The following is a 24,520-nucleotide window of genomic DNA, read 5'->3' as shown; positions in this document are numbered from 1 at the left end:
GAGCGATCGCAAAGAGTCGCTGCTATCCACACCTCAGCTGTACAGAACGCATGATAATAGTTTCATTCAATCTCATGAAGTCAACCGATTATCTCCAAACTCTCATTTGACAGTTGCGATTTCACCAAAAAGCATGGATGCATCACTGTAGTGTAATACCGAACCTCGTCAAAGGAGTCGACAGCAAGGTGTCACCCGCAAGAGCATTGAAAAACATAAGAAAAAGAGGAATTGGATGGGAGAATATTACTTTGAATTTGTATTGTGAAAGAACAAAAAAAGGGAAACGCCAGAAAATGCTCAACTGGAAAGCAGAAAAATTGGGGGGTTTCCAAACAGGGTATAAAGCAAGAGACACACGAAATTGGCAATGTCTATATGACATGCCAGCAACAGAGGAAGAAAAAAAAGATCTATAGACAAGAAACGAAAAGGAAAGAAACGCCGTGATATGCAAATGTGAATAGCCAACCAACCTTTGACCATGTTTTTGACCCAAATTTCCGAGCTCTTTATGATCCACGGAATTTTATCGTTTGAAGATTGAGATGAAACTCTTCCTCTTGGCCACTTTCGGACTGACTGGCGAAGCAGTCTGCGGTATAGGTGGAGGCTTCATTATAGGTGTAGCCGAGCCCGGCCTGGGAGAGTTGGAGACGTTCTTCAGTATGCCATTCAACGTGCTCTTTCTCTTCTCATCGCCATTCGGCGTCGCAACAGGTGTAGGTGTCTGCTCTTTTACGGGCTTCTCTTCCAAAACGGGAGATGTTGCACCAGCGACGAAAGCTGGGCCTGGGTGGGAGGTGAGAGATACGGCGGATTGGGAGAGGTTCTGGCTAGGTTGGCGGGAGTGGCTCGTTGTGGGTAGGTGTGTGTTTGCGACTTGGGGGAGTGCGGAAGGAACGTCGTCGGTGTTTCGGACTGTCGGTTTCTTCGCGTGAACGGATCGTCGCGAGCCACGGGTCCAGGCGCGCTTGATGGCATTGGCGGCTGTCACGTCGTTGTCGCTACTGCTCTTTTCAATGCGTTCGATCTCGCCAAAGACGGTGGTGCCGTTTGTCGCCAGATTCTCTTCTGCGATGGGCTGGAATCGGAGAATGCCTCTTTCTGGTGGGACAGCAAGAATGTCTGCCATGAAGGATTGGATCAAGGCCGAATTGCGCTTGTTGGTGACGGGTTGTAATTGGGAGGGAAGGGCGGTGATGGTGAGGATGTATGCGGGTTCGAAAGAGCCAGCAAGCAGCAGGCAGGCGGAATGTTCAACATTGACCATGATGCTGCTCTCGGGACGGGAATAGCGCTGACTGAGATTGTATGACATGTCGGTGACGAGGGTGAATTCATCCTTGACCTGTGCCTCGAGCGTTAGCCTTCAACCCTTGCTTCCACCACGTGCAACCAACACAACAACATACAATGACATTGGTGCGCAATTCAGCCACGACAGGCGAGTCCTTCTCAATCCTCTCGCGTACACTGCTGAGACCGTTCCCCTTGTATTGAAATTGCTCTTCGTAGAAATTCGTCCTCCTCTTCGAGTCTTCGACCGAGTATGTCTGGCCGTCTATTCCATCCTTGTCACCCATACCGAATGACAGTTCAGAGCTGATATTCCTTGAGCGATTGCCTCCTCCACCGACAAGATTCAGGTATGCGGCTTCAATCTCTGCTGGGTCTCTTTCGTCGCCGGATCCGTCGTCATCCCGCGTTCTACCGAGTTGTTCTCCGGTCTTTTGAGGTTGCAATGAGAAGACGCCGCTTCTATAAGTCTCCCTTCGAGGCAAAGCTCCTCCGGTTGTGGACATTGACTGACGGTCTTGTTCTCCTAGGGCGGGGGAGTCCGGATAAGGATATAATGTTTGCCGCGCTGAGGCGCGTTTAAACGAGAGAGGTCTTTCCAAATGCATCCTGGTACCTTGTGCGGTGCTGAATGCACCCTCCCGAATCCGTGTGTACTACAGATCCGCCTAGTTCGTGCTAAGAGTGTGTGACAAAGAGTGTGTATACGAGGTATTAGTGACAAAGAATGGCGTTTCGAAGGAGCAGTCAGAGATAAAAAGGAATGTGGAAGTGACAGGACAACGACGTCGGATCGACCGCTAACAAGAGGGAATGACTCTCGCAGTCGGCAACATCTGAACAAGTCGGACAGGGCAAGTGAAAAGGACTCGGGAAAGACATGGGACTCGCCAGCTCATGGGCTCAAACGCCGTTGTGTGGGCACCAGCACGGATTGGGAGGAGAAAACGTTGAAAACTAGCCATGTGCTATCAAGCGCCACTCGAAGCCAACTGCCTTTTGCTGTTGTTGAAACGCGCAAATCAGGCGAATCCATGTCCGAACATGACTGCGACATGACAGCTGAAAGATAATCCAAGTGAAGCCTATTCGCGGCCGTGGACGATACAGATGTCGACGCTGCCTGGTAGTTGGTCAGAGATCCCTACAAGGCCGGCCATGCCCCGCCTATCCACAGACCGCATTGGGTTAGGCGCTAGATCGAGCCCGGCAACAGGACGGCAAGGCCTACCATTTTGGGTTCCTTCCGAGGCAGATTCGACACTGTTGCAATCGAACCCATCTTGAATGCGTAATCGCAACCGAGATCTGAGAGAAATGTTGAGCCTCCATCGTGTACAATTGTACCAGCTGAATCCAAACCTCGTGCTCAAATCGTGGCTGGATCATGTCACAGTAAGCAGCGCTTAGGGTGCGATGACAAGAGCAGCGTCAGTCGGCAGTCGCAACCTCCCAGGCGTCCCGACAATGGATCTGATGTCCGCGATAAATCCGAAACGATTCGAGCAGTTTCAAGACCGCTGTGCTTGTCGCATTAATCGTTGTATAGGGCAGAGCATGATTCAGTAGACCATGAATCAGCAGGACAAGCCTCTAAGCGATTCGCATAGAATGCGACTCCAAAAATGGGAGAAGGACAAAGGACGTTTTGAAGCCATCGACTGCAAGCGGCTTGGGAGACAAATCTCGACAAAGGGTCCATCTGGAATGTGAGATCACGAATCGTGGAGAAACGCATCACCACAACAATCCAATACGAAGACAACTCCACAGCATTCGACGAGATCAACACAATCAAACCCGCATGAGGCTGAAAATCCCATGTCAAAGAACATCTTCATGGTTCTCGAAGAGCTTTCGTCTGAGAAGATCAATTGACGCTTTACTGCGTCCATGTTGTCATGACGAAATGGTTCCTGAGTTATGACGAACTCGATAGTTAGACAACTATGACAGCTCCAACATGTTCGATGTATATAATAGAACAATTGGAAAGCATTTCTGTTCTGATCATATCACACTTTGAATCTTTCATCGACATCTCTACTACTCAAACAACATACACAATGGACGGTGACGCATCAGCAAAGACCATGGACAAGGGAGCCTCTGCGTATGTGAAGCCTTGGATTCTTTGTGGCCAAGTCACAGAGTGCTAACCTCCCTCAGTGCCCTGAGAAACGACGATATGGGCATCAACGCAGTCCACGAGGACTCAGTCCCCAGAGGCGAGCCCGCAGGCGAGAAGACCACTGGCACCGGTACCTCAGCATTCAGCGCCGATGGCAGCATTGGCAAACAATTCAATGGTATGTCAATCGATCCAGAAATCATCAGAGACAGGCGCTGACGAGTACAATAGCCGACGGAGCAATTGGCCAGATTGGTGAGAAGGTCGGCGGACCTTTCTCATCACAAGGCAGCATCGGCAAGCAGTTCACCACCGAGGGAAGCATCGGTGGCACTGTCCAGCAGAACCTTGGCCAGGGCGAGAACAACACTTTCCAGAAGTAAAATGGTTGCATATATCACATGCCGACATGAACATGGCATTGTACAATAGTATCATTTTAATGGCATCATGAAACATATTTCCATCCATCAATTCCATCAGAGAAAAGGCTCGCGCGTGCATGTGAGATCAGAATGTGGAGACAGCATGAGCGTCATGAATCAAACAGTGCAAACATGTCGGTCTCATGTTGCGGCCCTCGAATGTTGACTTTGAAAAACATCTTTCCAAAATGTCAGACGAGAACCAAATACCAATCGATCCAGAAGAGGAATACAAGTCGAGCGAAGATGAAGACTTTAACCCCGATGGGCTAGAAGCAGCACAAGACGAGGACCTGTCGTCCTCAGAAGACGAAGAAGCCTCACAACCAAAGACCAAGAAAGCACCCAAGAAGCGAAAGAAGGCACAAGTCGACGCAGAAGAAGAGCTGGACTCTGGAGATGAAGCGACAATAACAGAACTGCGGAAGTCGAAGAAGCGCAAAACAGATGACGATGAGGACAGTGGTGGTGAAGGAGGCCTGATCAAGACGAGGGCGCAAAGAAAAGCAGAGTGCGTACAGCTGTCGCATCGCCTCGACACTATGCTAATCTGTATCACAGAAAGCAAGAGCGTCAGGAGTACCAACGAGCCAATGTCGAGGATGTCACTGTCGACGTTGATGCCCTATGGGCCTCCATGACAGCGAAACCGATCGGACGACCAACACACGACCAGCCGAGACCTCAAGAGGATAACACACAACATTCCAGCGGAGCAGACAAACCACACGCTCAGCCCTCCCAAACAGACGAAGATAACAATGGCATGATAACCATAAAACGCTCCTACGATTTCGCCGGCCAAAAAGTGACAGAAGAAAAACGCGTACACAAAGATTCCGCAGAAGCAAAACTATACCTCGCAAACAACGACACCTCAAAACAAACCACCGCGAAACCGTCCTCTCCATCTCCAACCTCCGATCAACCCACTCTACGACGCCCCCTCCGCCGCGCTTCCAAATTCGAACCCAATCCTACAGGCGAAGTCAAAGGACTACCCGCAGATCGCCAACGCCTGCGCACACCTTCAAGAGCCGACGTGTTGGCCCAACAGAACAGATTAGAAGAGGAAGCCAAGAAGGGAGGTAAAGCGGTCAAACTCAACACCGTGCAAAAGTCCGCCATCGATTGGGCAGCACATGTGGATGAAGAAGGTCTGAAGGATGAATTGGATGAATACGGCAGGAGTAAACAAGGTTATATCGGCAAGATGGATTTCTTGCGGGGTGTGCATGGGAAGAAGGAGGAGGAGGAGAGGAAGGCGAGGATGGCGAAGTCGACGGCGTGAGAGTTGTGGATATACCCCGAATTGCATTGGTTTTGATACATCAATTCTATTTCTTTGTTTGGCGCGGACCATCCCTCGATTACGAGGACAGAAGAACCTGAGACGATGGTAAAAGGAACTCGACACAATCCACAAAGATACAAAGACAGGAGGAGATACTTGAACACAAGAGTCTTGATACCGAAGGAACAGCCGAAATTGGCCAGCTATAGCACACGACCTCTAAAGTATAGTATGCAGGAAGCGTCTAAGGTCTCTAATGGAAGCACTCTACTCTTCACCCCGACCCGACGAACTTCCTCCTTCGCTGCCATCTTCGCCGCCATCTTCACTGCCGTCTTCCTCGTCATCGTCCTCGTCATCCTCATCTTCGCCGTCAATGTTCTCTAAACCGTAGTCGTCTTCAAAGTCAGACAGGGACTTGACTTCAGGCTTGAATCCAGCATCGGTGAAGTTCTTGACAAGATTCTGTGAGACATGTTAGCATCATTTCCGATCAAATCGAGTAGGAGACAACATACCTCTTCCATGATAGTAGCGCAAGAAACGACCAAATTAGTAGACTTGGGGTTGAAAATGGGCATGATGATTCTCTTCAGAACATCCTTGATCTCATCCTCTGTAACCTTTCTAACCTTCTCAAGCATACCGTCATTCCAGTTCTTGGGAATGCCTCTGATGACTTGGTTGACGAAGGACAAATTGGCAGCACTGCCCATAGTAGGTTGTTCGTCTGCGAAGCCCATGATGATGGAAGAAACAGCACCTTCCAGGGCGAACTTGTCAAAGGGAGTGGCGCCGGTGGCGTAGTTGCTGACTTCGGTCTTGGCGGCGAGGAAGGCCTTGAAGGTATCGGGGGAGCGGTAGATACGGAGGGTCATGAGGCCGACGTCGGTGGAGCGAGAGAAGCCGGTACCGTAGGCGAGACCGGTACCGCGGACTGCAGCCCATAGAGGTCCCTCGACGGCATCGAGGTATGACTGAGCGACCATCAAGGCGGGCAGGTCAGGATGAGACCAGCTGTCAGGACCACGAGAAGTCAAGAGAGCATACGAAGAATCGATGGTGGACAGAGGAATGATGTAAGCAGTGTTACCAGGTTTCTTGGAAATCTCGCTGAGCTTGGAGCGGCGAGAGTCAAGAGGTTGAAGAGGAGTGTTGTCATCGTGGTTGGCGAGCAGAGCCTTCCAAGATGAAACGGGGTTGGAAAGGTTGTGCATGTTTGCTGCGACGTAGACTCTGAAGTTTGAAGGCTTGTGGAGTGTGTCGATGCAAGTCTGCAGGCGAGAAATGACAGACTCAGGGTCCTTTGCCAAATGCTTCTTCAGACGCTTGAGATAAACGGACTTGACAAGAGTGTTTCTGGAGCGGCTGCTTGAGTCTCTGGTAAGGTGGATCATTGAATCCACTGCAGTAGCCATGTCCATACCACTACGCTTCTCATCAGGAATGTCGGCGAGCATCTTGGTAATAGCGGTCTGCAGTCTCTCCTTGTCCAAGATGGAACTGAAGAGGGTAGTACGAAGCCAGTCAATCATGGCAGAGTACTTCTCAGCTTCGACTTGGAATGTGATCTGCAGAAGCTCGCCATTGCCAGGTCCTGATGTGATGTCGTAGTCAACAGTATCCTTCTCCAGCTCAGTGACAACGTCCTCAAATTCGATTCTCTTTCCATCGCGTTCGATTGGAGTCATGAAGAAGTTCGACAAGTAAACGGCGAGCAGAGGCTTGAGCTCAGTAGGCAGCGAGCCAGTGCACATGATCAGCTTGGTGCGAACAAAGTTGGAAGGGATATGCTCGAAGTGGATAAACAGCGGAATGTCTGAATCGTCCTTGTCGACAATCTGCTGAATGTCGTTGTCGAGTTTACCCATCTGTCTGGCTCTACCTGCTCTGGCTGTAGTTGTCGGAATGAAGTGAATGGAAGATGTGCCGGGTACTGGGAACTGCGAGAGGACCTCATCAGGAATGGGCTTGTCGTTCTCAGCCTTAGCTTGGTCCAACTTCTCGGCCAATTCCTTGAGACCCTTCTCGCCGAGCCTTTCCTTCTGAGCCTTGACTCTAGCCTTCTCATCAACCTTGAGCTTCTTGGACAATTCCTTGGATGGAACGCCAAGGATGGAAACGTGATGTGCGTCGGCGAACCACATGGAGAGATAGTCTCTCCATTGCTGGTCTGACCATCCTTCGAGAATATCCAGATCCTTCAGGGTCTCAAGCTCACGGAGATCCTTACCATCTCTGTTGCCAAACAAGTGGTCCTCAATGATGGGAGTTGCAAAGAAATCTCCTGTGCTCTCGCATTTGAACTTCAATTGTCTGCGGTAACGGCTGAGGCAGTCTTTCATGTAGCCCATGTCGAGGTTCTTGGAAGCAGTCTCCTTGAGGACCTCGAAAAGACGCTTCTCGGCATCGGCAAGTTTCTCGGTCTCAACAGCACTAAGGTTGAACCAGAAAGCGATATCAGGTCGAACGTCAGTGGAGTAGTAGATCATGCTGCAAAGTTGTTCCTTTTCAACCAAAGTGTTCTCCAGAACACTGACCGAGGAACCACAAAGGTAGATGAGCATGATGCCTAGTGCTGAAGCCTGCAAGTGATCATTGCAGTCGGGGCCGAGGAAGCCCACAAGGACCTCACCCATCGACTCATCGTCCTCAGGGAATTTGACAGTGTCTACAATAGTCTTCTTAAGCGGAGGTGTGCGCTTCGACTCGACCCAGGGACGCTGGAAGGGAGCTTCCGGCGATGGGATGTCCTCCATGATTGTGCCTTCGAAGTCGTCCAAGATCTGTAGGAGCTCGGGTTGGTCGATCTCACCAATGAGTACGAGACACAGATTCTTGGGCTGATACATCTCGCGGTGGAACTCCCGAATGCGGTCAGCCGTGAGAACACGGAGCTGTTCCATCATACCACCAGTCTCGTATCTGAAGCCATCGCCTTCGGGATACCTTGTTCATGTCAGCTTTGTGATGAAGTCTAAACGAAAATTACTTACATCAATCGTCTGGCCTGCAACTCCATGAGTTCGCCCTGTTGGTTCTGAACGCCCTGCATCTCAGAGTACACAACACCGGCGTCGTGACCAGTACCGTCTACGTGGAAGACTTCAGTGTAACATCCAGCGTCGGTAAGAGTAGGAACAAGCACGTGCTCGAGATAGACGGGAAGGATCTGAGCGAAGCCTTCCCAACCAGCAGTCTCCAAAGTGTAGGCGGTGTGATCAGTGGCGGTCCAAGCATTAGTGTTGGAGTACGCACGAGTGGCGAGTTTATCCAGGACACCCTTGTAACGGTAGTTCTTCGAACCCATGAAACACAGATGCTCAAGGGTATGCGGCGAACCCGAATCATCATGGATTTCTGTGGCTAAGGTGAAGTAACCGTAAACCTTTGGACCCTTTTGATCGACAATGACAACACGCATTCCAGTACGTTCTGATTCATATTGGGCAATGTCGATGGGAGCATAGTCGAGTTTGAACTTTTGGATGGGCTTGAAATGGGTCTGAGTCTTTGCTGCCGGCATTTTGTAGCGGGTGAGGCAGCGAGAAGCCGCAAAGTTAGGTTGATAAGACTTTTGAGCGACGTGACTTTTGGTGGAAAGTCTACGACAAAAGATGGTGGGCAGAGTCGCAAACAAAAGAGCGACTTTGTACCGAGATATATTAGTTTGCAAGGACTGCAAACGAAGTGAGAAGAATGTTATGGTGGATAGACTCGCCTCCAACATCTCGACATGTCTTCAGAACGAGTGGTGGAGGGGCATCCACCCTGCGACGCGCTAATCAACGGACCGGGCCGCGAGCTTATTGACAGGCTGCCAGTGGAGCTTTCGTGAGAGCAGCAACGTCAGCGGGATTGAGATGCCAGAGTTGCGACAATGTCAACCAACGATCAGCTCAAGCAGGCCATAGTGGACAGCGTCGAGCATGGCGCTTATCCCGAGCCTGATGTCTCGTCAGCCGAATTACCGTCCACCTTACTTCCCTCCCTCCTAGCCGATCTACAGAAAGCCCGCGATGAGGTCAAGGTATGGCACAACGTGTACTGAAAATGATAGCGTCGTCTGACACGATGTGATATAGACGGACATACGTAGTCTGAGTAAGGACATTGCGCCCGACGTCGACGGATGGATTGCCCAAGCCAAGAAGCTTCAAGCCGACATCGAACGTTCAAAAGCGACCGCAAGAGATATTGTCAGTCAAGCCGAAGCTGGAAAGGCCCTCAAAGAGAAGACGCATGATGCTGGAAACAAGGTCCGCTTGCTGGAGAAGGAGGTCGCCTTTAATGAATCCCTGGCTACAACGCTCGATCTGATCAGGTCGTCCTGTCGCATACTCGATTCAGCAGACCAGGCCTACAACGCCAACGACCTGCGTGCTGCTCTGGACAGCATCAAGCAGTGCGACAGATCAATGCTCTCGCTTTCTGCTGCCCAAGACACAAGGGCTGTTGGCCTCCTGCAGACCCGTAGTTCGAGGTTCAAGGCTACACTTCTGGACAAGACAACCGCTCTGGCACAATCTCTCATACAGTGCGACATCGATGCTCGCTCCGTGGCGATAGAACACAACGTCAAGGATATGTCCGACGTCGACTTGGAACTGGTCGTGGAGATACTCACATACCTTGGAGGCTTGGACGTCTACATCAGACGCCTGAAGCGCGACATTGAATTCTCCTTGATCGATCCGCGCCTCTCTACCAAGCCCGGCCAGTACACCATTTATCAAGTCGAGGACCGCATTATACGGGCTTCAAAAACAGCCTCAAATCCAGACACGATTGCGACACTGGACGATATCTGGTCCGCTCTCGACTTCCTCTCGACACGTCTACCAAAATCTGTCTGCGAGCCGCTCTCGCAAAAGCTGCTTCCGTCTTTGTTCGAAACTCTCACGTACACCTGGCTCGATCAGACCGTTCCTGTCCAAATTGACCAGATGCCAGTCTTCCAGCATATTCTTGACCGTGTATCAAAGCTCGCCGAACAGATCGACGCCCTTGATTGGGCAAGTACCGCTCTTCTGAAGGACTGGGTCCAAGGCGCACCAAGGACGTGGCTTTCCAAACGAAGAGAGACAGCCCTTGGTGCTGCAAGAAGTCTGCTGTTCTCTGGACTGAGAGACAGGAAGACCGTCGAGAGAGTCGAGACACAAACCGTATCAAAAGGAGATGCCATCATGGGTGGAAACGATGTTGACGATGCAGATGACGCATGGGCCGCTGACTGGGAGGAAGACACATCAGAGCCGAAAGCTGTCTCTACAGAACAGCCAGCAACCACGACTAATGACGACGATGACGACGATGCCAGTGCATGGGACATGGATGATAACGATACAAATGGTGCGTCCGGCACATCTGCGCCCGCAGCAGACGGCGAGGAAGACGATGCAGCCGATGCTTGGGGTTGGGGAGACGACGAAACGGCGACTGAGGAAGCACCGAAGCCAGCATCTCCAAAGAAGACAACCAAATCACACGGCCCTCCAGCTACCGAACAATCAACACCGAGCGGCGACAGAGAGCTTACACTCAGAGAGACGTACACTGTAACAGCAGTACCAGACGGTATTCTCGAAATTGTCATGAAGGTCGTATCCGACGCCGAAACCTTGACGGATCCTAGTTACTCAGGATCACCCATAGGACCAGCGGCCTCTGCGTTGTATACTCTGCCGACGTTTATACTTGCCATCTATAGGGCTACAGCATCTACAGCGTATAGCAAGCTCGACACGGGAAATATGCTCATCTACAACGACGCCTCCCGACTGGCCGATCAGATACGCACATTCGTGGCCAGACAATCGGAGAAAGATGGCTCTTCGACGCTACCCAGTCACCTACGACCATCATCTCGTCTGAGGCTGGACAATGACATCAAAGCTTTGGAGACATTTGCAAAGAGGGCATACAGCGCGGAGATGGAGTCGCAACGTACCATTATTCGTGACATGCTCGATGGAGCTCAGGGCTTCTCCAACTGCAATGCCGAGCCGTTCGCGAGTGCATGCGATAGTGCGGTAAGCATTACCGAAGGACGTCTGCGTGACGTGCACAAGCAGTGGGCTCCCATTTTGTCAAGATCTGCATTGTTGCAGTCCTCAGGCTCGCTACTCAGCACCGCAATTTCGAAAATGGTTATGGAGATTGAAGAAATCCAAGACATTGGCGAAGAAGAATCAGTAAAGCTCCGCAAGCTTTGCGACAAGATTTCAGAAGTCAAGGATTTGTTCATGCAAGAGCATCCAGAAGGTGGAGAGGCAAGCGATATGACGGGTATATACTGCCCCAACTGGTTCAAGTTCCAGTATTTGGGTGAGTTGTTGGAAAGTTCGCTGGCCGACATCAAGTATCTATGGACAGAAGGCGAGCTTCGACTAGAGTTTGATGCAGATGAGGTGACGGATCTGATTGAAGCGCTGTTCTCGGATAGTGATTACAGACGCAAGGCAATTGCAGATATCAGAAGGAGCTAGATGGAACAGTAGATAGCTTGTCTATGATGCAAAGGATCATGCAAAGGCAGAAGCCGAGGGAGGATGAGACACATGCTCGTTCGACCCCTCATTAATTCAAAAGCCCCTTCCAGCCGGAGTGAGTTCATCTTGACTCGTGTGAGGCTCCCAGACCTTGTGACATGGACAAGTTCGAAAATCGGTTTAGGTTTCGCAAGCTGTTGAAGATCTCCTGATGGGATTGCGTCGACGTGGATTCCCCACACCAATCACGAATGAGCGGCAGGGGACCGGGCGGAGATGAAGGCGGCGCAAGAATGTCATGCATTGACGACGACACGGGCACGAGTCCTAGACAAATTCGACAAAGACAGAGGCATTGTCGTCTGAATTAATAATATCCAACATTTCCAGATCTCGTCATAGCAACGACGACGACGACGACATCATCATCAACTTGCAGCACAGCAACGACAGCGGCGCAACGCAGAGAGGCGCCCGTTTCACGACCGACGAGAGTTATCGATAATACTTAATAGTTGGCAGAGGGAGTCGAGCATCCGATGAGCGCGGGTCTTGTTTACAGGGTCGAAGAAAAAGCGTCAACGATAGGCTTCCGAGCAAGGCACCGCATACCGGACACACGCCCATCACTTCCGGCAGCGCGACAAGTCGGCGCATAGCACTCGTAACGTATGCCACCCGCCTCTCGAGCGCAGGCGGAGCTCCAGCACCAGAAAAACAAACTTGCCAACTCGTACAGCGAACTTCTCGAGTAAGACAGAGCACTCTTCCGGGAATCCATCACCTCACTCACACGACCCAACAGCGAGTTCAACAGCAAAGACCTTCGTACCGTTGGCAACTACACCGTCGGCCGCCTGATTGGCAAAGGCTCGTTTGGCAAGGTCTATCTGGCCTCCCACAAACTCATCAATGGCTCAAAGGTGATGTCGCCGAATCTTCGTCAACTCGTCAGACGACTAACTTGACCAGGTTGTGCTCAAGTCGGCCAAGAAGGACGACGCCAACCTCGCTCGCGAGATCCACCACCATCGCCAATTCCTCCACCCGCACATCGCCCGTCTTTACGAAGTCATAGTCACCGAGTCGCTGGTATGGTTGGTTCTGGAATGGTGTGCTGGCGACGAGCTGTATAACCACCTGCTCGAACATGGTCGCATGGAAGAAGGAAAGGTTCAAAAGATCTTCACACAACTGGTCGGCGCCGTCTCGTACGTCCATTCGAAATCGTGTGTCCACCGCGACTTGAAACTGGAGAACATCTTGCTCGACAAGCACGGCAACGTCAAGTTGGTCGACTTTGGCTTCACGCGCGAGTACCAAGGCTCGACCAGCTACTTGCAGACATGGTGTGGTACGGTGTGTTATAGCGCACCTGAGATGCTCAAGGGAGAAAAATACGCGGGTGAAAAGGTTGATGTTTGGAGTTTGGGTATCATCCTGTACGCTCTGCTGTGTGGAGAGCTGCCGTTTGACGACGACGACGAGAACGACACAAAACAGCGCATTCTCAAGGAGGATCCCAAATACCCCGAATACGTTCCCGAAGGCGCAAAGGATTTGATGTCGAAACTGCTGTCGCGACGACCTCTTATTCGACCTGCACTCGCTGATGTCCTCCGCCACTCGTGGCTTCAAGAACACGCTCCTCAACAGCAGGAAATATTGAAAGTCCTACAACCTCCGCCTTTCAGCACCGACCTCGAAAAGCAAACCTTGGGACGCATGCGTAGCGCCGGCGTTAACATCGACCACGTTATCGAGAATGTCCTGGGACAACGATGCGATCCACTGGCTGGCTGGTGGGGCCTGCTCATTGAGAAAGAGGAACGAAAAGAGAGGAGGAGGCAACGGAAACGAAGAGAAAGAGAGGCCGAAGCCAGGAGCATACGAAGACTGAGTGCCTCCAGCAGTCGTCTGTTGAACGCTCCAAGTCTGAGGGAGATCACAGAGGAAGAGCAAGCAAAGCACACGTTAACTTCACCAAAGACTAGAGGTCGGGGTGTGAGTAGGTCTAGCGCTGCACCACCTGATCTGCCGAGAGTCACCGAGGGCAAGACGCCCGAGCCCGATGAAAAACCACCACCGCCTGTGGAGAAAGACCAGCGGCGACGGTCTCTCTCAATCACCTCGTCGAGCTGTGGTCCGGCTTTGCCACCGAAAGACGTACCCAAAAGACCTCGTGCGGCCAGTAGAAACAGTTCCCAAATGCTACAGGTCACGCACACCAAGATCGACCATCTGACGGTGCCTCCGTTCCATCAAAAGCTCAAGAAGCGTCCTTTCAAGGATCAACTCGCTCACCTCAAATCTTGGTTCAAAGTCAGCAGTGGGAAGATTTCCAAGAAGGATTCCCAGGAAACAGTTGATACGCAGTTAGCGACTGCGCGGAAAGCGTCCATGCCTTCAAGTCAACGAAGAGGCTCTGCTAATGATCTTCTGACCGATCCACGAAAAAGTCCAAGGCCGGACATGCCTACACGGACGACGTACCCCGTTCGCCCACGCATCTCCACTGCATCATCATATGGTTCCACGGGATCTCGGGGTCATGGCGGTAACAGACCATCTCTCTCACCAGCACCACTCACACCTCGCTCTTCCATATATCGCCGCAGCTCCGGTCTCCGTGGAAGGAAGTCGACTTCATCATCTGTGTCTTCCGTCCGGAGCATTCACACTCACCACCATTCCCTCTCACGCGCCTCCACTACATCTTCTAATTCTGTGGCTTCCCCTTCTCTCAGCACACATTCTCGCGCCATCTCTAGATCCCCGCATACAAGTGGCAGCGTTATAGTCTTGCCGCCATCTACACCCACGTCCTCCGTCACAGGCACTTTCCCCTCTGGCATCAGAGTCGCTCGACGACCTCCTCCTGGAAATCTCGGATCGCTCCCCACGCTGACTACCCAAACCTTGAACTCGCCGATGAATTACACCTTTGGTCCCGCATCACCAGGCATGCATCCAGTGTTTGCCAAAAAGAAAAGAAGCGTCTTCAAAGGACCAAGTCTGGGCAATACACCAGGCGCTCGAGGCCGTGGCTCAGGAAGCAACTCTGCAGAAGGCAGTCGAGGTACCAGCGCACAAGGACGCCGAAGCAACGAGATTACAATCGCCGAAGAAGATGAGGAAGAGGAAGTATCAGAAGAGCCCAAAGACTTCTTCTCGAGCAAAGTCACCTTGCAAGCACAAGGAATGAGACTGGTTGAAGAAGACGAGGAAGAAGAGGAAATGCTGTTTGAAGAAGTAGAGTCTTTCTCCCCGGTCGAGGAGGACAGAACCGCTTTCATTATCGAGGAGGCAGACGAAACCATCATTCCTGTCGTCCCCGATGACACCCCTCAAACCACAACCACCACCTCCTCCCCCGAGCTCACCAGAGACGCCAAAACCATCGCCTCTGACGTCCTAAGCCGCAAAGTCATCGACGAAAACGGCATCGCAGAAGAGGACGAAGAAGGAGACAAAACCGAAGGCTTGGGCATCAGTGGCGCCGGTGCATCCGACGTCGATCAAACACCTAGTGTTGGATACGATAGGAAAAACTCTGTAGTATAGAAAGCGAAAGAGAAGTTCAGGAACGGCCGATGCATTGGCCGAGAAGGAGAAGGTGTATGTGTATGTATATGAATTGTAATTCTGTCTTCCGCCTTTTACGACAATCTCCTTCCATACTCTTGACTGCATCTCAACCCCATGTTAGCATATCAATGTCAGGAAGAAATTGCAATATCTGGAGAAGGCGCAATTGTGCAGGCTCCACAAAGGAAAGAACGCGAGAAAATCACAAGCAGATGAGGAAGTAGCGATCGGTCAATCGTTCCTTCCGTCTTCGTCAATCGTTCTTTCCTTCCTATACTGTCGTCCATTTGCTCCTTCCATCTTTGTATAGCCGATCGCTCATTCTGTCTATGAGAACTTGCTCATGATCCATCTACTACATCTATGGATCGTGCCTTCTCTTGTCGTGATAGCAGGTTCACTCCTTTTTTCATTTCTAATAGTAGACGACTTATGCGGTGTCGTTTGTTGTGTTCTGTCTGGCGGCTGAATTGACCGGCTCGTTGGAGGTCGTCGAACTGGTCGCTGGTCGGCCTGTGAGAATTAGCGATGATGAGATGGTGAGCACTAGAAGGTGGATGTACATGATGTCCGCCGCTGCAGCCTTTATTCTGCGGTACCTCGACTCCAGCGCACTTTCGCTAATGGACAGGCCTGGGATCTAAGGAGGGAGTGACCAAGGTCGACTGAACATGATAAGGAAAGAGCGACCGAGCATGACTCGATCAAGTGAGGAAAAAATGGTCTAGTAAGAGAGAAGGAGCGGTAGGGCAAGAGAAGGAACGACCAGTCCACTTATCTGGGAAAAGAAAAGAACAGCACCGCGAGAGAGTACCAGAGCGAAACAAGGAAGGAACAATAAAGCAACTCTTCCACGCTTGGAATAATTCAGTCGAGAGCAAGATGCCGACTGGCGATAGCTGCGTAGGTGCCAATACATACATCACCTTGCCTTTGCCATCTTTGTGAACACTGCACGATTGCTACAATTCGGCTTGTCCTCATCAGATCATTTGAGCACTGTAAGGCGGTCTTGTTCTGTCGTGGTGGACGTTCTTCCTCCGGCACTTTACTGTCATAAGTAAATTTCATCTTCAGGAAAACAGCAAGAGAGCTGGAAAATGTTCATGTTCTGTTTTTGGTCATTTTCATTTTTTGAATATTTTGATGCAATTGAAACAGAATATTTTGCAAGTCCTTGATGTTCCTCTTTTTTGTGCTCCTTTTTACCCGCTTGAATGCAAAACCAATGAGAAAGCGACGGCTGGAAGAAGAATATTCGAAATGCGCCCAGATGCATACGGCCGCTGAGAATAGAGCCAGTGAAAAGCCGGGCGCGATGAGGACGAGCGGCTTGCAGAATTGCGGTCAGCCGGTCCGGGAACGCCAAATCGAGATAGTGTTGAAAGTTGGGATAGACACGATGCGGGGCCAGCGATTTGATTGAGGGTGGAGTAGCCCAGTAGAGCCTTGCTCGTCAAGTTGCTGGTGATGATTCGCTGATCGTCCAGCAGCAACCACGAAATGTTCGAGCCAAGGACCGCGTAAGGATATCGACAGAGCATATGGGTCGCTCAAAGCAACTCCTCGCAAGTCCAGTCCTCGTACCAGCCGTCGGGAAGATATCTGCGAACAACCAGAGGAATCTTCTTTTCGCGGAGCTCCTTGATGGCAATTTGAAGGGGATCAGTCTCACCCTCAACGTCAACAAGAACAGGGGCGTTCATGCTGTGGCAATTTGTCAGCTCAATTATTCTCTTCTCTGCGAGCTTCCTTGGTTCCGTTGTCTGTAACCTTCTCTTCCTCGATTCTTCCTGCTGGTTGTTTCCGTGTCTTTTGCTCATCCTTGATCTCCCGTTCTGTCCCAAACGTACCTGATCTGCAGCGCCCTTGTGCCCAAAACTCTTGCTCTCTCATACTTTGTCATGTACGGTGTGGTGGTTCTCTTGTCATTGTCGATTCTCTTTTCCTTCAAGCCCTTGACTCCCAAGTTTGCGTTTGCGCGAGCGACAGCGTTAGGGTCACCCGATGCGACGATGGTAGCGTTGTGTTCAGGGTCCTCGGTTCCGCCGGTGGGGTCGTTGTTGTCGTCGACCAGGTCCTCGACCTCGTCATAGTCTTCTCCGAGCATGTTGTCATCGTACTCCCTGGACAAGGCGCGTTAGTGAGGAATCCTGGATATGGGCAGCTGCAGAAAAGACGTACTCGCCGGCACCGAAGTCACCGCCGCCGTCGTCGCCGTAGTCGGACATGTTGACTGTGTGTTGTGTGTGTTGTTTCGCGTTGAGAGGAGGGTGGCTTTGTAGTGGATGCGCGCGAGGGCGATGGAGAGATGAGAGTGAGCGGTTCGCGACAAATGTGAAGGTAGACGGAAGTTGCGATGGGTCGCTTTCGCTGTTGTCGCAAACTAAAGTTCCTGGTCGGAGCGCGGCCTTCCAAAGGCGGTGACTCGACCACTCGTGTGGCAGAATCTGTCCGACCCCGGACTTTTCGGTCAATCGCAGACGACATGTCGTCCCTTCCTTCACTTTTGACATTTTTCTCTAGAACCATATGTTTCGACATCCCAGCAGCCCATCAATGCACTGAAAATATCCATGAAAATGCAGGAAGTAATTCAACATGATCGATAGGTCCAATGAGAGCTCAACACATGAGTGCTCTCACTGGACATTCCGCAATTTTCCAATAACTTCGTGCATTTTTGCAGGCACAAATAGTCATGAAACGGCCATGCGAGATGTCAGATCCTATCTCAAGTTTACATACGGCATCCCAGCAACCCACTAGGGGCGCAAAAGATGCACGTCAAAATGCAAGATTGTATTCAAATTACTCAAAAGGTCCAGTGAGAGCTCGAAAAAGTAGTGCTCTCACTGGACATCTCAGGAGTTCCAAAAAACATTGTGCATCTTGACAAACGCAAATCAGTCACGATTGGGCCATGAAATGATGATTTTCTCGAAACCTTTATACTCCTTTTTTTTGTTCTTTTCTACTCTATACAATCTCGTTCATTAATCTCTCTCGTTCATCATCTTTACTGCCATAAGGCACAAACAATCTCACCCCCTACTTCTTGCCCCTGATTTCGAAGGCCCTGGCCTTCTGTTGTGACTGTCGCTGCTTACGCAGCCAGATCTGGTGCTGGTGAGCCAGCACCGAAGGTTTGCCTCTCCTGGGTCTGGTCTGGGGGGCCGGACCGCCACCTGCATTGCCTCCGCTGAGGAGAGAGGACTCCATGGGGTTGGGGTATGCCCCCATGATGCCCGAGCGGTAGCCAGGAGGCAGGGGCTTGCAGAAGTCGAAGGGGCGGTACAGCCCCAGACCCAGGGCATCTGCCAACTCCAGGTTGTCCTTGACCTCCACCTGCTGGGACTGTATACCATAAAAAGTCAGTATATCTTCCAGTAATTGGTGCTGGGAGGAGGGGATGACGAAGATCAGGGGCAGAAGTGAAGGGAAAGTGGCTGAAAATGGTGAAAATGTGAAGGAAAATTGACTTACGTGCTCGATGTAGACCTTTTGGCCCTGTGCCAAAAGGCCCTTCATCTCCCGGAAATCACCCTCGGTCATCAGAAGGCGGTTCCAGCCCTGCGGCTCATCACTCTCGCCCGCCCAGAACAACCAGTTGCCATAGTAGCCACCAGCTAGCCAGCCATAGTTGTAGCCCAACTGTGCAGACTGGATGTTCTGGGTTAAGGCGGAGAGGGTACCCTGCATTTGTTCCCACGTGCTGTTCTTCTGGATGTTGGCATCCTGGACGACCTTAGGCTCGCCACCCTCGTAGTCCAGGTATGTAGCCACTCTAATGCGGTATTGCTGCTTAGTGGGAGCAGCAGGCTTTTTCGGCTTATAGAAGAGGTCGTTCTCCAGGACGTAAAGATGGTCGATAAGACCTGGGAGGGGCGTGACCTGCTTAGGGTCGAAGTCGAGCGGAGCGAATTTAGCCAACTGTCTAGCGAGGTATTGTCCAGCACGTGGCTTTACGGTCTTGTCGTGCTGTACTAGCCATTCTATAAGCTCCTTGCGTTCCTGCAATAATTGTTCAGGGTCGCCCTCGACCTCATCCTGACGGTGGTGTCTCTCTAGAAGGTCAATCCAGCCAACCTGAAGTTGAAGACGCAGATAGAAGACAAGCCCAGGGTAGGCGATGTTCTGAGACTCAGCGCCACGTACTCTACAGTAGAGGAGGTAGAAGACTGGGTCGTTTGTAGCGGCAGCATGGAAGGTGTCGGTCAGGTATTTGATGCGGCGCAAAGCAGGATCAACGAGGACGGGGGTTGGCTGCATGTTGGGAGCAGGATATCCGGCAGGTAGAGGTGCATGGCGTGCAGCTGCAAATTGCGGACGCTGGATGGTGGGAGTCGTCATGGTCTGTAGCAGGTTGTTGAAGCTGAGAGATGTGCCTGCCTGGGGAGGAGCACCAGCAATGGGAGCGGGAGGGCCGGTAATAGGCACAGCGTTGGGTGGATAAGTCGTGCGTGGTTGGTTGTCGGGGGCGAAAGCAGGACGAGGTCCTACTTGAGGTTGGAAATGGAAGCCTTGGACGGCGAGACCAGGTCTTTGTGACACTTGGGTCTGGTGCTGGTCAGGAGATTGATGACTTCTTGCAGAAGGAGAGAGCTGTGCAGCGCCTGGGACTGTGTGATTGCCGCGCTCAGTGGAGAGGACGGAAGCGCTGCCGGAGAAGGATCCATAAGCGGCATTGGGAGTGGCTGAAACTGATTGAGCGGCAGAAGCACCATGAGAAGGATGTATGGAGGAGGGTTGGAAGATCTGACCCTGCTGTAGGTGGGATGGCTGGTAGATGCCAGCAGCGCTGTTGTACGGAGCGAGAGTGGATCTTGGAGGCTGTGTGTAGGAGAATTGGTTGGGAGCAAAACCATTGGTCGATGAAGGCGTAGGCTGGTATGGCTGAAGATTGTGATTCACTAGCTGAGGAACACCGCCGGTAGAATTGAGTCTGAGCTGATTGACCAATTCGCGGCGCAAGCGCTGGCCCTCGGGGGTGTCGGAGTCTCGACCGTCCATTTTGCTTTGGTCAGGAAATGGGTTCGATGACTTGTATTCTTGATGGATGCGCTGGGATTTGATCCACAATATCAGGACAAAGGTGCGCAAGGAGAAAAGGCTCGCAGCGATGATCAACAAGGATGGCGGTGCGTAATACACAGAATTTGGCGGCGCGCTGGACGAAGACGATAACAATGCGCAGATTCAAGGAAGCGCGGTGATGCGGCGAACGATGATTTGCGCACGGAAATAAGAGAAAAGGTGAAAGAGTGAAGCTCGTGGCGGAGTGTGAAGCGTTGGCGCTGAAATTCGAAGTGAAGAGAAAAATTATGTTGATGCGGGAATCGACGAAGACGATGTTGTTTGAAAGTTGTGAAGAGCAACTCGCAATGAAGATGTTGAGATGGAGGAGAGGTATCCAGGCGGGTGTTGTGTTGATGTCGATAAGCGACGCGATACCGACGAGTATGATGTGAAGTCAGATCGTCGAACTCCGCGTAAACGACGGGGTGTTGACACGAAAGTTTCCCAAGGACTCGTCTATCGAAGCTGGTCGAAGGGACAAATGATGGTTCGAGGAATTCAGAGTACGAGTTGGAGTGTTGGTTGGTGTCACACTGAGGCCAATGTCAACAGTATGTTTCCTTCCCGTGCGCCGAATTCTGTCACTTAGAAGGCTGCTTAAATGTGCAACGACTTTCTTGACGAGAGTGAAGTCCAGAGAGATGACACCAATCAGATTCTCTTTTCGATTGACACAGGATCACGCAAATGCATTGAAATTGGTGCATCGCAATCACCACTTCTCGCCGCTGAGGTATCTGATGTAGCGAGGTCCAGCACCCGTGGAAGTTGTCAACCACCGACTAGCAGACAATCAAAGTGTTCGTAGGCTAGAGACACAAAAAGGATCGTGCAAGATGCCCGAATGGCAAAAAGGGACCTCCCACGCCGTATTACCAACCGTCTTTATTTCGCTCGAGCGGGCACGGATCAATTGATAATGCGTAATGTTCAGCCATAGCGGTCAGTCCAAGGTTCGAACCAAGGAGCAGATGAGGAGGCTAACCAATGCGCCAAATGACCGCTACAGCATTTAATTCAAATTGAAGACTTATCAAGGGTCCAATGCTTTGGTTGCCTTGGCGGTGTTCCAGGAAATTCAAATGCAACCCTATGACAACTGACGATAAGGGACAAAGAGTCCCTGGTCGATGCACCGGGATGGTGAGGGTCGTTGGCCATTGCCTTCGACAGAGATCCAGCAGTAGCACTCTGCAGACTTCCGTGGACCTCTGCCAGTATTCAGTCCAGATCTCATCCAGCAACGACGACAAGGCACGAAGAAAGTCTGGCTACCCGAGAAACCTGACAATCAGACATGCATGTGATCACATCCAAATGCTGAATATGTTTGCCGTCTATGACAAGCTCCAATGTGAGGACTGAAAGGCCAGATAAACGCCAGAAACCAAGCAAGAGGTTACGAAGAGTCCAGATTAGTGTTTCATTTTAACCAGTAATCGTATCCAGCGATGATAATAGATCTATCGATCAGAATCGGTAGCTTGGTGCTGCTCACTGAACAGAGGCGGACACTTTAAAAGCCTTGCTCTAGGGTTTTGATCTCTTTTCCAGACCAGTTCCTGGACATCGGGGATCGGTACGATCTTCTGAGGCCTAGCAATTCTGAACTAGCAGAAGGTCTAAGCCATACCAAATATTGTAGCTCGACCGTTGTTTCAACTCATGTTCGAACTTGCGGAGACAAGAGCAGATCCGAGCAGCTCTCGGTTTGGTTGTCCAGAGTTTCTTACAGAGACTTTCTTCCGATTGCGACGATGGATAGGATTCGAATGATGTGCTTGACTAAGAAGAAGAGGATACAAAAGACGGAAGAAGAACCTCAAGAGAAAAGCTGGCTTCAGGAAATGCCAAGTGCGGGGTGGAATCAGAAAGGAAGGACCGATGCAAGACTCTTTATGAAGTCATGCTTGCCTTTTTCAGAGTAAGTACAAGACAGGAGAAGCAGCGGATTGAGAAAGGTAGCACGACAAGATTGTGAAAGAGGTTGTTGAGGACGAAAGAACTTTTCTGATATGGTATGAAGCTGTACAGTACCTGTGTCTACCCTACCTTCAACGCCAAATTTCCCCCAAAAAGAACCCAACAGCTATGCAATTACAGATGTGTTACATGATACGTCGACAACTCGTTCAACCGTCTGTGATGCAGCCGTGGCTGGCGTCTTGAACGACCTTGGCGTACTTGAAGAGAGTACCCTTCTGGTACTTGAGAGGAGGTGCCTTCCAGCTGAGCTTTCTTTGTTGCATCTCCTCCTCGGAGACGTCGGTATCAATGACTCTCTTCTCGGCATCAATGGTAATAGTGTCACCATCCTTGATCAAAGCAATGGGACCGCCGTCCTGTGCCTCAGGGACGATGTGACCGATGAGGAAACCGTGACTGCCACCGCTGAAGCGGCCATCAGTCAACATAGCGACGTCGTTACCAAGTCCGGCGCCCATAATGGCGGAAGAAGGTCTCAGCATCTCGACCATACCAGGACCACCCTTGGGACCCTCGTAACGGATGACAATGACAGTCTTCTCGCCCTTCTTGAAAGAACCACCCTCGATGGCCTCAATGAGACCATCCTCACCGTCGAAGACTCTGGCCTTGCCGGTGAATTGAGTACCTTCCTTACCAGTGATCTTGGCAACACTGCCACCAGGGGCAATCTTGCCGTAAAGGATCTGGATGTGACCGGTCTTCTTGATGGGGTTGCTGAAGGGACGGATAATCTTTTGACTCTCTGGCATGTCGCGGACGTTCTCAAGGTTCTCTGCCATGGTCTTACCGGTGACGGTCATGCCGCTGCCGTCGATGGCACCCTCCTTCAAGAGGAACTTGAGGATGGCGGGAGTACCACCAATGTCGTAAAGGTCGGCCATAACGTACTTGCCGGAAGGCTTGAGGTCGGCAAGAAGAGGAGTACGGTCGCTGACGGCTTGCATGTCGTCAGGGGTAAGAGTGATGCCGACGGAGTGAGCCATGGCGATCAAGTGGAGAACAGCGTTGGTAGAACCACCAGTGATGTTGACAACAGTCATGGCGTTCTCGAAGGCCTTGCGGGTCATAATGTCCGAGGGGCGGATGTCTTCCTTGAGGAGGTTCTTGATGGCGCCACCGGCAGCCAAACATTCAAGCTGCTTGGCCTTAGACATGGCGGGGTTGGAAGAAGAACCAGGCAGGGACATACCCATGGCTTCAATGACCGAAGCCATGGTATTAGCAGTGTACATGCCACCGCAAGCACCACCACCAGGGCAGGCGTGCTTGATAATGTCCTTGCGCTCGTCCTCGTTGATCTCGCCAGTGATGAACTGACCGTAAGCCTGGAAGGCCGAGATGATGTCGAGTCTCTCATTTGACATTTGGCCGCATCCAGCAGCAATAGTTCCTCCGTAGACCATGATGGAGGGTCTGTTGACTCTACCCATGGCCATAATAACACCAGGCATGTTCTTGTCGCAACCGGGAAGCGAGATGTTGGCGTCGTACCATTGGCCACCCATGACAGTCTCAACCGAGTCGGCGATGATGTCGCGGGACTGCAGGGAGTAGCGCATACCAGTGGTACCGTTGGACATGCCGTCACTGACACCGATGGTGTTGAACTGCATACCCTTGAGACCAGCTCTTTCAACACCCTCGTTGACCTTGTGGCTGAGGTCCATCAGGTGCATGTTGCAGGGGTTTCCGGAGTACCAGACGGACGAGATACCGACTTGGGCCTTGTTCATGTCTTCGTCGTTGAAGCCAGTGGCGTACAGCATGGCCTGCGAGGCACCGTGGGCCTTGGGCTGGGTGATGATGGCACTGGTCTTGTTGAGGGCATCCTTGTCCAGCTTGATGTGTTTGAAGATCTTGTCCTCACCAGGGCCGGTGGCATATTGTCTGGAAGAGAGCGACTGGGCGACAGAGGGGCTGATGAAACATAGTTAGTTGCTGGATTAATGGTCGAGGCTTCGTTTGGCATGCAACCTACGCGACACGCAATTGCGCGCGCGAGGCCAACGACGACCTCACGGCTTTGGCTCCAAGACGCGACGACAACATGACTGTCACCGACAAGATTCAATGCTTGGAGAGGGTAGAAGAAGAGGCGGCGACGGACGAATGATTCAGAGCTCTCCAGTTCAACTTTCCCACAGTGCGCGAGTCAGTCCCCGCAATCAATTTATCTGCCTTCTGATTGGCCGTCCTCGCTCTGCTTGGCCGATGTCGCTCAGGA

At 51.4% G+C, this 24,520-nt stretch overlaps 9 protein-coding genes across 9 annotated transcripts; 4 read left to right on the top strand and 5 right to left on the bottom strand.

Moving 5' to 3' along the window:
• Window positions 1-29: 29 nt before the first annotated feature.
• M438DRAFT_348048 (uncharacterized protein) lies at window positions 30-2,145 on the bottom strand. Its single transcript, XM_029906045.1, has 2 exons — window positions 1,416-2,145; window positions 30-1,351 (listed from the first exon to the last, which is right to left on the bottom strand). The coding sequence occupies exons 1-2, from the start codon at window positions 1,905-1,907 to the stop codon at window positions 530-532; spliced, it is 1,314 nt and encodes a 437-aa protein (XP_029757749.1). The 5' UTR covers window positions 1,908-2,145; the 3' UTR covers window positions 30-529.
• A 1,187-nt stretch (window positions 2,146-3,332) lies between these two features.
• M438DRAFT_367842 (uncharacterized protein) lies at window positions 3,333-3,813 on the top strand (the record flags this gene model as incomplete). The annotated part of the gene is made up of 3 exons (XM_029907993.1): window positions 3,333-3,412; window positions 3,469-3,608; window positions 3,662-3,813. The coding sequence occupies exons 1-3, from the start codon at window positions 3,366-3,368 to the stop codon at window positions 3,811-3,813; spliced, it is 339 nt and encodes a 112-aa protein (XP_029757748.1). The 5' UTR covers window positions 3,333-3,365.
• A 230-nt stretch (window positions 3,814-4,043) lies between these two features.
• Window positions 4,044-5,146, top strand: M438DRAFT_337951 (BCNT-domain-containing protein; the record flags this gene model as incomplete). The annotated part of the gene is made up of 2 exons (XM_029904061.1): window positions 4,044-4,366; window positions 4,417-5,146. The coding sequence occupies 2 exons, from the start codon at window positions 4,044-4,046 to the stop codon at window positions 5,144-5,146; spliced, it is 1,053 nt and encodes a 350-aa protein (XP_029757747.1).
• Window positions 5,147-5,416: 270 nt separating this feature from the next.
• On the bottom strand, window positions 5,417-8,675 carry M438DRAFT_337950 (uncharacterized protein; the record flags this gene model as incomplete). The annotated part of the gene is made up of 3 exons (XM_029904060.1): window positions 5,417-5,614; window positions 5,668-8,098; window positions 8,146-8,675. 3 exons carry the CDS (start codon window positions 8,673-8,675, stop codon window positions 5,417-5,419), a joined length of 3,159 nt encoding a protein of 1,052 aa, XP_029757746.1.
• A 354-nt stretch (window positions 8,676-9,029) lies between these two features.
• M438DRAFT_279734 (uncharacterized protein) lies at window positions 9,030-11,637 on the top strand (the record flags this gene model as incomplete). The annotated part of the gene is made up of 2 exons (XM_029901107.1): window positions 9,030-9,179; window positions 9,235-11,637. 2 exons carry the CDS (start codon window positions 9,030-9,032, stop codon window positions 11,635-11,637), a joined length of 2,553 nt encoding a protein of 850 aa, XP_029757745.1.
• A 674-nt stretch (window positions 11,638-12,311) lies between these two features.
• On the top strand, window positions 12,312-15,204 carry M438DRAFT_279692 (kinase-like protein; the record flags this gene model as incomplete). The annotated part of the gene is made up of 3 exons (XM_029901103.1): window positions 12,312-12,391; window positions 12,446-12,563; window positions 12,613-15,204. 3 exons carry the CDS (start codon window positions 12,312-12,314, stop codon window positions 15,202-15,204), a joined length of 2,790 nt encoding a protein of 929 aa, XP_029757744.1.
• A 1,577-nt stretch (window positions 15,205-16,781) lies between these two features.
• M438DRAFT_337947 (RNA polymerase Rpb6) lies at window positions 16,782-17,459 on the bottom strand (the record flags this gene model as incomplete). Its single annotated transcript, XM_029904059.1, has 3 exons — window positions 16,782-16,935; window positions 17,082-17,354; window positions 17,413-17,459. The coding sequence occupies 3 exons, from the start codon at window positions 17,457-17,459 to the stop codon at window positions 16,782-16,784; spliced, it is 474 nt and encodes a 157-aa protein (XP_029757743.1).
• Window positions 17,460-18,201: 742 nt separating this feature from the next.
• M438DRAFT_75536 (uncharacterized protein) lies at window positions 18,202-20,433 on the bottom strand. Its single transcript, XM_029910301.1, has 2 exons — window positions 18,715-20,433; window positions 18,202-18,585 (listed from the first exon to the last, which is right to left on the bottom strand). Exons 1-2 carry the CDS (start codon window positions 20,239-20,241, stop codon window positions 18,280-18,282), a joined length of 1,833 nt encoding a protein of 610 aa, XP_029757742.1. The 5' UTR covers window positions 20,242-20,433; the 3' UTR covers window positions 18,202-18,279.
• Window positions 20,434-22,070: 1,637 nt separating this feature from the next.
• M438DRAFT_302423 (dihydroxy-acid dehydratase) lies at window positions 22,071-24,346 on the bottom strand (the record flags this gene model as incomplete). Its single annotated transcript, XM_029902132.1, has 2 exons — window positions 22,071-24,213; window positions 24,275-24,346. Coding segments are annotated over 2 exons (1,846 nt in total), but the record flags the coding sequence as incomplete, so codon positions are not given.
• Between the last annotated feature and the right edge of the window lie 174 nt (window positions 24,347-24,520).

The sequence above is a fragment of the Aureobasidium pullulans genome (assembly GCF_000721785.1).
Source record: "Aureobasidium pullulans EXF-150 unplaced genomic scaffold scaffold_18, whole genome shotgun sequence".
Taxonomy (NCBI): domain Eukaryota; kingdom Fungi; phylum Ascomycota; class Dothideomycetes; order Dothideales; family Saccotheciaceae; genus Aureobasidium; species Aureobasidium pullulans.
Note: the sequence above shows the minus strand (reverse complement) of the source record. Positions and strands in the feature narration are given on the sequence as shown.

Excerpts from the sequence above, each read along its gene's own strand:
- M438DRAFT_75536 (XM_029910301.1), bottom strand. The coding sequence starts at position 20,241 with ATGGACGGTCGAGACTCCGACACCCCCGAGGGCCAGCGCTTGCGCCGC. Across the intron at positions 18,586-18,714 it reads AAAAGGTCTACATCGAGCAC|TCCCAGCAGGTGGAGGTCAA; the intron begins GTAAGTCAATTT and ends TATGGTATACAG.
- M438DRAFT_348048 (XM_029906045.1), bottom strand. The coding sequence starts at position 1,907 with ATGCATTTGGAAAGACCTCTCTCGTTTAAACGCGCCTCAGCGCGGCAA. Across the intron at positions 1,352-1,415 it reads AATTGCGCACCAATGTCATT|GTCAAGGATGAATTCACCCT; the intron begins GTATGTTGTTGT and ends CTCGAGGCACAG.